Here is a 15,864-nt window from a genome sequence, read left to right as displayed (position 1 = left end):
TGCTGAGCTTCAGAGCCCACGTGTACCTGCACCTGAGTGCTCCGGGCACTGAGGCACTGAGGCTGAGCAGGCTGGGCAGGCCGGCCTGGGGTCTTCATGCTGCTCACTCAGGGGTGTGCGGTTTAGAACTCCCAGGTCATTTATTTTAGGAATATTCTAGTCAGTGTTTTCAGAGTGACGTCAACCGTGGGTAACTGAAACCGTGGATGAGAGGGAACTGCTATATCTTACAAATTAGAAAATTTGAGGTTGACATTAAGTAATCTGCTCAAAGCAGTGGAGCTGAGATTTGATAACTGCATCTACCTAGTCATTCCTCTCTAGTTCAGTTCTATGAATTCATAGGAAAAATTCATAGGAGAAATCATGAAACAAATAATTTGCAGCATAGCCGGGTGCGGTGGCCCACGCCTATAATCCCAGTGGTTTGGGAGGCTGAGGCAGGAGGATCGTGAGTTCAAAGCCAGCCTCAGCAAAAGTGGGGTGCTAAGCAACTCAGTGAGACCCTGTCTCTAAATAAAATACAAAATAGGGGTGGGATGTGGCTCAGTGGCCAAGTGCCCCTGAGTTCAATCCCAGCTACCAAAAAAAAAAGAAAATCTGAAACATATGATTTATCTCCACCTTAGGAATTAGCTATTACTTTATTAAAGATAATTTTGATTAAATTAATTATTCACCATCCTTAAAGTGTTGATATAAGATTTTAAACATCTTCATCCCTGTTGCCTTTCAGTGTTAGAAAGGGGCAAGAACAATGTAGAGTATTGAATTGTCTGTAGCATTTTCCGTAAGTTCTGTGCTGTATTTCATCACTGATAAATGTAATTTCAGTGAAATGAACTTTAAAGTACGTTTCTAATGGTGAGAAATGTGATTTGCGGGTGGAAGTGCAGATCAGTCGCAAAGTACCTACACAGAGCCCTGGGTTCTGTTCTAGCACCACACAAAAAGAGAAGAGAAGAAATATGAATCTGGTAATGATGAGCATTTCTGGTGAGCATTAGCATATTGTGGGTGGCATAATATTTCCCATTTCTATTGTGTTGCAAAAATGATATAAACCATGCATTGGAAAAACCGAAATAGAGAAATGTTTATTCCCTAGTTTCACCTATTGCATAAGGTGTTTCAGCTTTGCTTTTATCTTTGTATTTTAGGCCACATGCCCATGAAACCACTGGAAACTTCCTTCCTTCACCTGGCCCCCAAATACTCAAGGACCACACTGCAAGAGAGCACACCCACCAGTCAGGTCATCGGGAATCTGAAAAACCGAATGGAAGTCACTTGTCTGAGTGGCTTAGTAGAGAACATTCTGAGGGGGCAGCTTTGCCCTTTCACCTCTGTGACAGTTCGCCTGGAAAGAGAGTGAACAGTAGTGAAGTGGCCTCCCCGTCTTCTTCCCGTTCTGCACGTTCCAGGGCTGTCGGCCCAAAGCGGGACGCTATTCCGCAGCAGACCAGGATAGAGCCATGCTACTGTGAGAACTCTCCTTCCACGGTACCTGTGGCTCAGCCAGCCTGCCGATGTGATGGTTGCCAGGGGCCAGAACTTCTTTGTCAGCTTCTGCCACCCGCATTGCCACCAAAGAAACATGCTGTTACTAGTGTGCCAAAGTCGGAGAGGAGTGAGTCTGTGCCTGATGTCAGACTTTCAGGGGTGTTCAGCGGTCCCACGAGGCCAAGCGCAGTGTCAGAGCCAGGTTCAGAATTCAGTACACATGCGGACCACCTGAGATGCAGAGAGACCCTTCAAGTGAAGTTGCGTACGGGCAGCAGAGCCCCCTGCCTGTTCAACACTGCAGCTTGTGGGTTTCAGGCAAACTCAACTACAGTTGAGGATGCACTCTGCCAGCCAGAACTGGACTCTAGTTCTCCGTGCCCAAGTGAGACCATCTCATTAACTACCTATTTTTCAGTTGACAGCTGCATGACTGATACGTACAGACTGAAATACCATCAGAGGCCCAAGCTCTGCTTTCCAGAGAAGACTGGCTCTTGTCACAGCCCTTCACCGACTCAGAGTGATAGAAGCGTAGGACCTGTCACATGATGGCCTTGGCCCACCCTGCCCTTCCACAAGTCCAGCATGCACTGTAGCAGGTAGATGATGGAGTCCACCAGCTTATTCTCAGAGGCCATTAAAAATCAAATCTGTGGCATTTTAAAAATCATATATATACATACACACACACAAAAGAATATAAATATAATGTTAAAATGTTTTGCTCTATAATGATCAATTACTGGATATTTTGGAAATTCACTTTGAATATCGTGGCATGCCTTGAAAAATAGCAAGTCAGGGAATATATAATACTGTTTGTCATATGTAACAGTTGAATAAAAATTAGATTTGTCCCCCTCTAACACGGCTAGTAGACCCATAGTATCAAACTGACCAGTTCCACGGGAACTGCCCGTCTGCATGCCAGCAGCACATAGGTTGTCAGGTCAAAGCAGAGTCTGCCTTTAAGAGCACTTTTTGATTGTAGCCTACAGGTTTCACCAGTTTGTTCCTGATTTCTTCCATGCCTGGCCCTTCAAGTGTCTTTTAAAAAAAAAAAATGACCTTTTTTTGTAGAATCTTGGGGGAAATTGCCTTAATGATTAACAATTTTTCAAATTTCAAGGTCAGGACTAATTTTTCTCCTAGAACATATATCTTCAGAGTATCTGGCTAACGTAAATAGGCCTTTAACCCTTATATGTGTTTGTAAATATTGCTTTGGCCACGAGCTGAGAAGTCAAAAGTGTAAACTTAAGTATATTTATTTATCTTGTTACTTTTTTTTTTTTTCTAATTTTACGTGAAATGTGAAAGACTTTTATTTTGGTTACATTTGCTTTGGGCTGCTAATAACCAATGTTAGGAATTAACCTCGAGTCCTGTTAATTGGGACTGTCAAACTGCCCAAGTTCTCTCTGCTCCAGTCTTACACTCCTAGGTTGTCAACTCATTTTACTACGCAGCCTTCCAGGTTAACTTTGTCTTTCATACAGAGGGTTTAATTTTAATGAAATGGGTATCTAATTTGGGCACCCTTCCAATTTTTTCTTTCTCAAATCATTTTATCACAGCTACCTTCATGGAGAGGGCTTTCTTTAAAAATTATAGGGATTTTCATATGGTAAACTTAGGAGCGAGAACAACTCCCTTATCTCCTTAGTTGTCAGTTTATTTTATACTAAGCTGATAACCTGATTGGGATTGAGAATAGTTTTATAGTGTCTATTCCAGAGAATTGAGAATTTATAATTCAGTAAACTAATAAGTTTAATATCTTGGCCAATTCCTTAAATTGTGTAAATTTTTCCAAAATGTAAGTGGTTAAAATGAATACTAAATTGATTATAAAAGCTAACCCTAGCCCTCTGACTTTGGCCACCAAGACTGTCTTCTGTCTATAGACATTCTCACCAGCCTTTTTTACCTTTTTATATGCTCTCAATTTAGAAATACTTGAATATCAAATTTTTATCTTTTAAGAAAACTTAAGTTTTTATAATGGAAGGTTTGTAAGTAATGTAAGGTTTATAGAATTGTATCTGAAATGTCAATGTTTTTCATTGCTGCTTTGATAATGCAAAATACTAAAGATGGGGCTTCAAGTATTTTTTAATAGCTTTCAAAAACTGTGTGGGCTCATATTAACGTCAATTTGGTCAAGATGTTCAGTTTGAAATATATTAACTGAAACATTTACACTAATTTCTGATTTAATAAGTTAAATGTACCTTTTCAACATCCAGTTTAGTTGCAAACATTAAATAGCAGTATCCAATTTTGCCTTTTAACCTACTATTCAGTTTTTAAGAAACTTCCCCAGTTATGTAATTTAGTACTAAACAAATTAGAAACCATTTGGTTTTGTTGATTCAGCACTCCAAGTAGATTCAATGCGTACATACTAGCTATTCATTCCCCTGAAAAGTCTCTACTTCTGAGGTGCCTGTTAATATTTTTATAGATATTTTCATGTTATAACTTTTTATAATACAGGCAAGCATTATTGAAATGTTTAAAATACTTGTCTTCAGAATTATATTTTCATGTAAAATCATTTTTTTTTTGGTTCAAAATTTTTAAGATAAAGTGTTTTTAAGTTAACATGGTTGAATTTTGCATTGGTGAGTTGTCTCTTCCCCCTCCCCTTTCCGTGTGTCCTGTTTAAGGGAAATAGAAGTCAATTTAGTTCAAGGGTACTTGGGATCACTGCTCATGTCACGCCAGGTGTTCCTGATTCAACCTGTCCAGTCTAGAGTGTAGTGCCAGAGCCAGGCAGTGAAGGACAGAGCTCTGGGTAGCAGCTGGTCTCACTGTGCAGCCCGGGGCTCCTGCAGTGGCAGTGAGCACAGACGGCATGCACAGGGAAGGGCATGCTGCTCCAATAAGCCCCAACCCTGGAATTGGATTGCTGGTTTTCCTGTGAAAGCCTTTGATTCCTCTCAGTCATTTTGAAAGGTAAAAACCATTCTTAGCTTAGAGGCTTTCACTATAAAAACAGGTAGTGAGCCCAATTTGGCCCAGTGGCCCTGGTTTACCTTGTCTTTGAGCACCACCTACATTACATACCCTCACTGACCATAGACATCTGGGGTTTCCAAATGCAATTCCATACTTTCTAGGGTCATTTGGTACTTTTTTTTTAATTGTTGATAGACCTTAGGGTTTTTTTTTAATTCACCTATGGTGCTGAAAGTCAAACCCAGTGCCTCCTCACACATGCCAGGTAAGTACACTACCACTGAGCCCCAGCCCCAGCCCCAGCCCCTGGTGCTCTTTATATGCTAAAATTTTCAGGTGAAGAGATCTGCCAAAGGCCAATGTCTCGGCTTGGCATCAGAATCATGAGCCACCACACACCTTTGCAGGTTCAAACAGCAATTCTTTATTCCAGCTCTCACACCGCCTCCACACAGGTCCAGGGACAATCGCGTTCTGCCGTCTCCCGCACAATTCACCTACTCCACGAGGCTATCTCCAAATCCCATTTTAATCTCACGAGAACTCCACGGGAACAAGCAGCAGGAAAACCCTAATCCCAGCAATAATCTTCAATCTCCAACTTCCCTAAAACCCATTATCTTAAACTGGCAACGCCTTAAACTCAAGGAGCCGGTTACTTCCTCAAACCTGATCAGCTCTAAACCCGGATCCGCCTTGGTCCTTGAGCAAGGTCACTTTATTAAAGCATGCATGCAATGTCCCATCGAATGTCCTCTAAGCAGCATGGGGTACGCTTGGCAAGGAAATTTCGATGCGTCATTCCTACTTGGTAATGGCCCTCAGCATCTCCCCCCTTCTGATTAATTAAACAACAAGCAATGTGGCTTAGGACCGTGCCTGGTAGGTTGTCCAATTCAACATGTGGTTCTTACCCGTCATAGGAGAACTGACCTTTACACGTCAGTTTCCTGTCTTAGGTTGAATCCACTGCAACCAGATCAACCCGTCACTACCGGTCCAGCATTCAGCCATGCTTGTGGATAGGCCTAAGCACCAGTGGGGGGGTGAGGTTCTTGCCTCACCTCTGTTGGCCCCCAAATTTTAGACCATCACTAGTAGAAGGGAGGAAGATACAGAAATGCCACGACACCAAGCCAATTGACGGCTCCTTTGGAAAAATTGCGTCACTGGTGACACCATCAGCAAAGATGTCAGCATTACCACAATTAACATGGGGTGCGCTGGCAAGGAAATTGCATCACTGGTGACACCATCAGCAAAAATATGCCAGCAGTACCACAATTCGCTGCACCAAACGATAGTTCACAATGCATGCAACTGATATATAGTCCAGGCAAGTTCTGCAGGCAGTTCAAAGTGGAAGAGTCTATCAATATGTCCATTTCCTCCCAAAGTATGCAATGTCCCATCGAATGTCCTCTAAGCAGCATGGGGTACGCTTGGCAAGGAAATTTCAATGCGTCATTTCTACTTGGTAATGGCCCTCAGCAGAGATCTTTTTTTTTTCTTGTAGATGGACACAACACAATGCCTTTATTTTTATGTGGTGCTGAGAATAAAACCCGGGTACCGCCTGTGCTAGGAGAGTGCTCCACCACTGAGCCACAATCCCAGCCCAGGTAAAGAGACCCTTAAAACTGTCCTTACAACTGCTAAGCCAGTTCATTTCAAGTAGTACTTTAAACCTCATTTTACTTCCATGAAATCAAGAGTGAGTTTGCAAATGAACTTATACAATTAAAATCACATCATTCTTGATGTCTTTTTGTTATAGCAAGTTTCCAACACAAAATATGGGCACTATGAGCAGTTTGGTGGTGGGTATGGTTTCTTACTCATCTGAGTAGGATCTGGGCCCTCATGCTGCCACAATTTAGTCATGTAATATATCAGCACATTAGTGAAGTTTTTCCAGAGAAAAGAACAGCATATATAGAAACTTAGTATGAGGGATTGGCTCATGTGATTATTGAGGCTCAGAAGTCCCATGGCCTTGCCCACTGCAAACCAGAGGCCCAGGAAAACCACTGGTGTCCAAGTCTGTAGGCCCAGCACCAGGAGTACTGATGCTGCGGTTCACCCTTCCTCTGCCTTTCTGGTGCTCCAGCCCTCATGAGATTGTACATTGGGAGAAAATCTTTCTTTGCTCTGTTGGTTCAAATTTCCTTCAGAAACATCTCTTTGGACATACCCAGGAACAGTGTCTTACCAGCTTTCTTGGATCCTTAGCTCAAACTGACACACAAAAGATGAGCCATCACATTGTAAGATTTCTCCATCTTGACTAAGCTAGAAATTTTCAGAACATGTGAAAGTAGGCTGATTTTAGGCTCAGAAAGGTGGTAGGGATGATGATTACAAGTCTGTGGGTGCTCTAACAGTAAGCTACATAAGAACTATTAAACTTTTTATAAACTTACCACCAGATAATTTGCTGAGAAAAAATAAATTCAGCTATGTAAGTAAATGTTTATTAGATAAAATTGTTAGCAACAGAAAAGCAGGTCATAATCATTTATCACACCCAGTACAATCTCCTTTTTTGTTCCTCCTGATGCTTCAACCACACCTTCCACAGAATGCTCTTTGTGCAGAGCAACAATACCCTGAAGGCATAACTAAGAGTCACCAGGCCCACAGATCCTCCAAGGGCAACTCCAGGCCTGACCCTAACCCTGAGCACCCTTCTGAAAGGCAGAGGGTGCAGAGTTCCCTGGATCACAGGGAGGGTACCACTTCACACAGTTCCCATCTGCCCGCTGGGCACCCCAGATCAGTAAAATAATTGGATTTAAATAACAATTAGATTTTAATTTAATAACAATTAGATTTTTAAAAAGACAGAACAATCTCTACAAAGGAAAGAATTTTTGTCTGGCCTACAACTATGTTCAAAATGCTGCAGCCAAAGATGAAGGCTCTGTAGGATGAGTAAATACCACACTGCCAGCGGAGGCATTCAAATAAGTTACAAGCATGATGAAAGCAAATGTTTTGGACACAAGCATACCTAATACAATAATTAAAAAAAAAAAAACAGGCTTGAAACATTCCTGTTTCAGGGTGCATGCAGAGGGCATGCAGGCGGGCTTTCCACTATCTAATGCCATCTCCTTTGTGACCCAACCGGCATTTCAAAGGTCATGAAAAGACCATTTAAAAACTAAGTACAGGTAGAGCCAATAGATTGTGAACTCTATTGTGTTAGGGACAGCCTCTACACAAGCTCAGAACACCAGTCCTTTTCTCTCTCCTGAATAACTTTGGAATTTACAACTCCCTCACCTCACCTAGTTGCACACCCCATTATGTGACTGAATTAAACCCAGACCAACCCTTCCAACAGTACTCAGTGAATATGCTAAGCTTTGAAGTACAAATTTTACTTCTGCACCAGCCCCTATAAAGACATTAGGTGTTTGAAAAGAGTTTAAATGTGAAACACTGCATTTAGTTTTAGGAACTTGGCTATGAATGAGATCACTATTCATTTAGTAGTTCCCCAAATGAGTTAGAAGAACATGTAAAAAGAAAGGATGGTCCCTTAGAGACTTGAAATTCTGCAGTAGCACAATCCCATCTTCTTTGTTCAAGAAAACTGTAGTTCATTTTCAGAATTCACTCCTGAATCCAGTGATCTTGGGATGTCAGCAAACCCATCTGTAAAAAACAAACATCTGTCACGGACGTTTACTGTATCTGCCCATTTTAGCATCTTATGCCACCTCTGAAAATCATACTTGTTTTTGTCACAGGTCTATCCCAAAAATGATTTACATATTGATAAGAATTTTTAATATCCATCTGTTTTCGGTGGACACAACATCTTTATTTTATGTTTATGTGCTGCTGAGGACCGAATCCAGCGCCTAGCACATGCCGGGCGAGCTCGCTACCACTTGACCCACATCCCCAGCCCAAGAACCTTTTTTAAATGGTGTAGAAAGTTTTCAAGTTCCATTTTTCCACCCAGAGCTGAGAATTCTGGTCATTATTAAAAATAAAAACTAAACGAACAAAAAAATCACTGTCCTTGTATTTGGTCTCTCTAAAAGCGGGGCGGGAGGGCACTGGAAACTCGGAACGCCCGTGGAGGAGGACTTCACGGAAACTGCGCTCCTGTGCCGTCCCCCGCGGGCCCTCTGCCTCCACGCCGCCCCAGAACTCAGGCGCTGAGGCTGGACGGGGCAGGCGGGAGAGGAGCCGCCAGAGCGCAGCGCCGTCACGACGAGCCGGGAGAGCTGTCTCGCCCCCTCCCGTGTCACCCCGCCGACCCGGGCTGCCAGGGAGACCGAGGGCCTGCGTTCTGCAGGCGACACGAAGCGCCCCCGGCTCGGCTCGCGGTGCCCGTGGCGGGGAGCGGGGAGGCCGGCGGCAGCCCGGGCTCCGGGCGCAGAGCCGGGGGAGCCTTCCCGGAACGGGCCCGCGCGGTGCGCGCCCCCAGGCTGGGGCCGGTCAGCGGCCCCCGGGACACGCCAGGGCCGTGCGAGGCGCACTCGGCCGCCACCGCCCTCCGACACGCCACCCGGGCACGGTCCGGCCGCCGGCCACCCGCGACCCCCGCCTGCGCCGCTCGCCCCGCCGCGCTCACCAGGGCAGGAGGTACACGAAGAGGAAGAGCACCACGTCCAGGAGCACGAAGAGCCACAGGTCCAGCCAGTACGAGTGCTTCGGCAGCCCGTTGCTCCCGGCCTGCGGGGCGCCGGGCCCGCGCTGTCCCCGGCCGCCGTTCGCCGCGCGCGCCTCCATCCTGCCGCGAGCTCCGGCACCGTCTCGGCCGCGCGCCACCGCTCAGGAAGCCCGACGCGGGGGGAACGCGGCTCCGCGCCTCCGCCCAGGGAGGCGAACCCCGGCGCCCCGCCCCGCGCAGGCGCCCCGTCGGCCGCCCCGTGACGGCCCGCAGGCGCCGCGGCCACGCCCGGAAGCGGAAGCGGAAGCGGCCGCCTCCCTCCTCCCGCTGCGGCGCTGGCGGCGGAGCTCGGCGTTCCGCCTTCTAGGCGCCAGTGCGCCCGCCGCGTGGCGAGTTCGGTTCTCCGGGGGAGCGCGCGCAGGCCGGCCCGGTCGCCCGGCTACCCCGCGAGCGGCGCGAGGGCCTCGGTGGGCGCCCGCCAGGCCTCGCGCCCTTCGCTCCAGCGGTGTCTGGCGGCATGGAGGGGCCCCGCTGGGCTTGCCTTCCGGTGGCCCTGGCGGACTCAGTGCCGCCCAGGCCCCCGAAAAGGACCCACCGCAGACGCGGCTCCGTGGCCAGCGCGAGCCGCCCGGCCCTGCCTCCGGGCTCCGGGCCGTCGCCGGGTCCCGGGGTGGCAGGGCAGACGTGCCGGCGGACGTCGCCGGGTCCCGGGGTGGCAGGCGGACGTCGCCGGGTCCCGGGGGTGGCAGGGCAGACGTGCCGGCGGCCGCGCGTGTGTAGACGGAGCAGGACCCGCCGCAGGCTGGCTTGCCCTCAGCGGGGCAGCGGGTCGCTGCCGGACCGGAACTGAGCACAGGTGGCCTCGCGAAGCCGAAGGCCCCGAATGTCCCTGCGAGAGACGTTGGGCCGCTGGGGGGGGGGTCGGCCCGGTGGCCCGACAGGGAGACAGATACCGGCAGGGGCCACCCAGACGTGCAGCTCCACCCTGTACAGATTCCCGCGTTCTGGGTCGTTCCCGGACAGAAGTGATGTGGAGGTCGCTGGGGGTTTCGGTGTCACGAACAGCAGTTCGGTTTGGAATAAAGTAGCAGACTGCAAAACCCGGGCACCGACGTCCTGCTGAGCGCTGCATTCCCACCCGCCTGCACCTGCCTCCCCCACATCCCAGGGAAGGGAGTGCTCTGGCCTGCAGATTGAGCCATCACGGTGCAGTCAGTGCTAAGGCCACTCGGCCCCCCTGGGCTACGTGGAGAGGACCAGGTCAGGACCCCAGTGTGAGGGAGAAGGAAAAGACTGAAGGAGGAAGCAGTTCTTACCCGAGGCAGTGGTGGACTTTAGACGGTAATGCGGATTTTTAGACCACCTTGAACTAATATTAGAGCAACTGCTCCTGCAGTGCGGAACTTTGTTAATGGGTTTTTCATCCAAAAATATGTGTCTTAAACTCTTTTCTCATATTTATTTTATTTTTCCTCTTTCAGATTGGTTGCTTGTCCTAACAGAGATCCTGTTGATTGGTACAGTTATATCTCTGTCTTCTGGATCTGTTTGTCCATTTTGTTTTGTTTTCTTCTGTCATTCCATACCTGTGAGAGTTTCTCTTTTTTTCCTATATTTTTATTGGCACAGTTTAATTAGACCTAATGGCGGGATTCATTGTCACATATTCATATATGCACACAATATACCAGCATTCCCCAGTATTTCCCCTTTCTCTCCCATTATGTGATCCCCCACCTTTCCCCCCCACCTTTTTTTTTTTAACCAGTGTTAGTTTTCTTCCCAAGTTGTACTATCAGCATTATTAAGATGCAGCCATTGTCTTGTCTTCATCTTGGCCTTTAGCATTTCCCACCTTTGAAGACACTTCTTGGGCTCCACCCCACTGGGGCAGCCTAGGACCCAGCAGACAACTTTTTCTCTAGCTAGAGTGCTTTCTGCCACCTTCCTCATGGAAGCTATTTTCCCTTTTTGCCTCTGCACTGAGTGCTTGTTGTTCCCATTTAAACTGTAATGCTTCCTCACCCATCTAAGACCTACGTATGCTTTGAGACCCAACTCAGGAGCCAGCTTCATGGTTTCCTCACTACAGTTTACCTTGGTCTCTCCATTCTTAATTTTATCTCAGATATCTTCAGTATTAGAGTATTATATATTCTTTGAGGGTGGGAGACTTATCTTTACTGTCTATGCTGTCTCCACATCACTCAGACAGTGCCCCTGAAAATGGAAGAAAACAATCCTAATCAAAAAATACCTAATGAGTTATCTCTTAGAATATAATAGTGTAATGACCACTAAGCTCAGATACTTTCTGAGGGTTTTTTTTTTTTTAAGTACTAATAATGGATATGAGTTAATTCATTCCCCCGACAGATTTTCCTTCTTTAATTTTAGGAAATACTTGAAATACTGAGCGTCAGACATCGTCTGAGGATTTATAAACGATATAGATGCAGTAGCCATCCAGCTCATTAGAAAAACCAGCTGAGCACATCTAAAAGAGCCGTGGAGTTTTCAGACTCTGTCCCAGAGCTCTGAAGTTCTCCATGATGACTTGGGTATGTGGACAGCCAGGCAGCACAGGACTGAATAGACTAACCAGCCTTACCCCTGCCTGCTTTACACATGTACAGATGAGAAGAACTGGATTATGTTTGTACTTAGGATTCCATTTAAGATTTTATTTCAAGTTAAAGAAGGAGTTCTTTTGCTTTTTAATATTTTAAAACTTCAGTAGGGCAGAGTTTAACTGGTTGCTTAGGTGAGAAAGATGTTGCACTCACAGCTTGTTTGAAATCTTAAGCTAATTACCTACCTGAGCATCAGCCTGTTGCTTGTTTTATTGAAGGGTATGAGATACGGTCATTAGTCATTGGAAGGTTATCTAAGACATGTCATAGCTCATCAAATTACATGATAGGCTTCCACACAGAAAACAGCAGCATAGGCAGGATCTAGACTGTGTCAATAAATGCCATATTCATAATTGTCATATATAAAATAATAACCAGGATTAGAATTATTTCATAAGTGTAAGAAATGTCAACATATTAACAACCATTATCTCTAGGAATGGGATCACAGATAATTTTTATCCTTTGTGCTTATCCATATTTTCTCAATGAAAATGCATTGAGTGGGAATTGTAAAGAAAGTTATTTTGAAAATAAGTTGAAAATAAATGAGATAATCTAAGCCAAAATTACTATGTAAATATTTCTGACATTAGGTCACATTTACTCAGCGTGTAAATGTCAAAGGATTTTAACTATTTATAACAATGCTTTTCAAAACAAACTTTATGGAGCTCTGTGATTCCTCAGGGGTCGCTCCAGGATAACTCTGAAGTGAAGAGATGAGTAGTGAATGTGGCTTCAGACCTCTATTCATGATGCTCAGTTTTAATGTTCATATCTGTAAATATGTCCCCCTTTTTTTCCTGGTCCTCCTTGAGATATGTGTAAGAAAATCACCCTTGGTGACCCATGTTCAAAATGGAATCATTGGATAATAAGCAGAAACTATAATCATTTTGTCACAATTCTAAAAAGTAGACAAAGATATATAACAGCCAAGCTAAAGCGAAATTTACGAAGTAGTAGAACAAAAAAGAGAAGTAGACACTTGCACAAAATTTTTAAAACGTCAATGCCCACTTTTAGTAATGGGTAGAATGTTTAGACCAAAAAAATGTTAAGAAAGTAGAGGATCTGAAAACTATAAGCTAACTAGACTAACAGACATGTGGAATGCTCCAACCAACAGCAGCAAAATGCAGATTCTTCTCAAATGTGCACAAAACATTCTCTGAGATAAACCACATATCAGGCCACAAGACAGTTTCAATAAATTTTAGAAAAGTTTGAAATTGTACAGAGTATCTATCTTCTCTGACCACAAACAGATGAAACTAGAAGTTAATAACAGAAGGTAAACTAGAAAATTCACAAATAATATGGAAATCTAACACATCTTTATAAACAACTAATGGGCCAAAGGAGCTATCACAAAGGAAATCCTCATGAGAAAATTAAAATTCGTCATATGAAAGCTTATGGGTTACAGTGAAGACAGTGCTCAGAGGAAAATCTATAGCTATAAGTGCACATTTAAAAAGAAAGTTCTCAATTATCTTCTTTTATACCTTGAGGAATAGGAAAGAGGAGCTAACTAAACTCAGAGCTGTCAGAAGGAATAATAAAACTGAAAAGGAATAAAAGAAATACTGAACAGAAAAACAGTCAAGAAGAGTTGGTGAAACCAAAAGTTGGTTCTTCAGAAAGGTTAACAAAGTGACAAACTTTAGGCCGGGGATGTGGCTCAAGCAGTAGCGCGCTCGCCTGGCATGCGTGCAGCCTGGGTTCGATCCTCAGCACCACATACTAACAAAGATGTGTTCGCTGAGAACTAAAAAATAAAATTCTCTTAAAAAAAAAAAAAAAAAAAGTGACAAACCTTTAGCTAAATTGATAAAAAGTGAGAAGACACAAGTAAAACCCGAAACAAAGGTGTAATAATTATTACCAACCTTACAGGGGGGAAAAAAGGATTATAAGGGAATACTATGAATAATTATATACCATCAAATTTTTCCGCTCCAGAGGATGTAGTGTGCATGTGCAAGGGACCATCTTGGAAGCAGAAAGTGGCGCTTTCTGGACACCAAAACTGCTAGCACCTTGGTCTTGGGCTTCCTGGCCCCCAGGAGATTCATGTTGTTTATGCATTACCCAGTCTCAGGTATTCTGTTCACCAGAACACTGAGGGCAATCAGGTAGCAGTTCTTAATGGTCCTGCACATGATTCCCTTTTGCCTTTATACCTTTATTACTGTCTGAAAGGGTGAAGTTTTCAGGAAGTGAGAAAATTGGAGAAAGTGGAGCAGCTTGGAAGACACTAAGCTCTCCCTGCCCCCAGGTTTCAGCTTGGAGCCAGGAGGTAGGAACAGTTGAAGGCAGGAAGTCCTCCTAACCCTAACCTGTTTACCCGTGAGTCTTTACTTCCCTGATGCTGAAGGATTACACCAGAGAGGCAAGGTCAGAGTGGAAAGTAGAAGCTTTATTAAAGGACAGTAAAAAAGACTTCTCCCCGAGGAAGAAGGGGACCAAGAGGTGGAATCCGTGGGAGGGGGAGGCTTCCTTTTTTTTTAATCTTCACTCAAGATTTCCCTGTCACAGGCACTCCTGTCCTTTGTCCTGTTATCTTGCACTGATGGAATGTAGGTGGGAAGGCCAAAAGGTGGGGGACCCAGGGGCCAAGCAGTAATCTGGGCAGGAAGGGCTTTGTTTGCTGGAAGCTCTTCATTAACATTTCCTGGGATGGGCTCTGGGCCTTGGGGACATTTTCAATTCCCCTTTTTCTGGACTCCATTCTCAAGATGGCCTTTATTCTTGATTTTACTCCATATTAGATTTACTAACTACATTAACTATCTAAATTTAGATCTGGCTTCATCAGGACCCAAGATTAGACCTTACAGAAGCAACTGAGTCCCACACTTTCTTCTAGGAACCGATTGAAAATCCCAGATGATTGTGGCTACCTCAGGAGAAGCCACTTGTTTTTTTTGTTTTTTTAAATTCCTCACATTCTTGTCTTTTTTTTTTTAAGAGAGGGGAGAGAGAGAGAATTTTTAATATTTATTTTTTAGTCACAACATCTTTTTTGGTATGTGGTGCTGAGGATCGAACCCGGGCGGCACGCATGCCAGGTGAGCGCGCTACCGCTTGAGCCACATCCCCAGCCCGAGAAGCCACTTGTTAGAGATGCTCATACGTGAGACAATGCAAGAAAGTGTAGAGGTGAAATGATTGGGTAATGAGAACATTAACCATATCAGTACATTAATACCCTGATGGGGATAAACTGGGTGGTAATTGTAGGCAGGTAGTGTTACCGCTGTTGGCCAGTGAGGAGTCCTTGCTTCCCCGATGTTGAAGAATAACACCAGAGAGCACGCAGAGGCAAGGTCAGAGTAGAGATTAGAAGTTTATTAAAGGACAGCAGAAAAGACTTCTGGAGGAAGAAGGGGACCCAAGAAGTGGAATCCGTGGAAGTGTGGTTGTCTCCCTTTTTATAGGTTTGATGATGAAATGCAAGGGGGAAGGGTTAGGACACAGGTGGGTCAAATGGGCAGGAAGGACTTAATTATCACTTTTTGGGGTGGGTTTATCTCTGGGATGGGCTATCTCCAAATCTGTTGGGGGCTGTTTCCTGGGCTCCATTAACATTTCTTGGGGGTGGACTTTGGCCTAGGGCCTTTCTGGGACTTCATTAACATTCCATGAGTTGTCCTGCATTTCCCGGAATCTTTGTCAGCGTGGCCTCCATTTTAGATTTCACTCAATATGATATTAGACCCGATTTACCTAACCAAACTGACTACCTAACTTTAAATGTGGCTTCACTGGTGCCAAGGGTGCTCCCTAGGAAGCCAAGGTAATGTGTAGTATACTCTCACTTGAATGAGAAATACTCCATCTGTTGGTAATGCAGATGAAGCCAGATTTAAAGTTAGGTAGTCAGTGTAGCTAGGTAAATTGGGTCTAATACCGAGTGATATCTAAAATGGAGCCATGCTGGGAATGACTCAGGGAAAACTCAGGACAATTCATGGAATGTTAATGAAGTCCCAAAGAGGCCCTAGGCCAAAGTCCACCTCAAAGAAGTGTTAATGAACAGCCCCCAACAGATTTGGAGATAGCCCATCCCAGAGAAGTGATAAGCCCATCCCAAAAGTCCTTCCTGCCCTTACATTC

The 15,864-nt window shown here is 45.0% G+C and overlaps 1 protein-coding gene across 2 annotated transcripts in view; it reads left to right on the top strand.

Moving 5' to 3' along the window:
* Usp53 (ubiquitin specific peptidase 53) overlaps positions 1-4,113 on the top strand; it is a 60,122-nt gene extending 56,009 nt beyond the window's left edge. For both annotated transcript variants that reach the window (XM_078022182.1, XM_078022183.1), the window contains one exon: positions 1,161-4,113. In XM_078022182.1, coding sequence (XP_077878308.1) covers positions 1,161-2,055 — 895 coding nt within the window. In that variant the 3' untranslated portion in view covers positions 2,056-4,113. The remainder of the gene's footprint in view (positions 1-1,160) is intronic.
* Positions 4,114-15,864: the final 11,751 nt, after the last annotated feature.

Source organism: Ictidomys tridecemlineatus, chromosome 9 (genome assembly GCF_052094955.1).
Source record: "Ictidomys tridecemlineatus isolate mIctTri1 chromosome 9, mIctTri1.hap1, whole genome shotgun sequence".
NCBI classification, from domain to species: Eukaryota; Metazoa; Chordata; class Mammalia; order Rodentia; family Sciuridae; genus Ictidomys; species Ictidomys tridecemlineatus.
The sequence above is the reverse complement of the archived record's forward strand: the minus strand, read 5'-3'. Positions and strand labels throughout refer to the sequence as shown.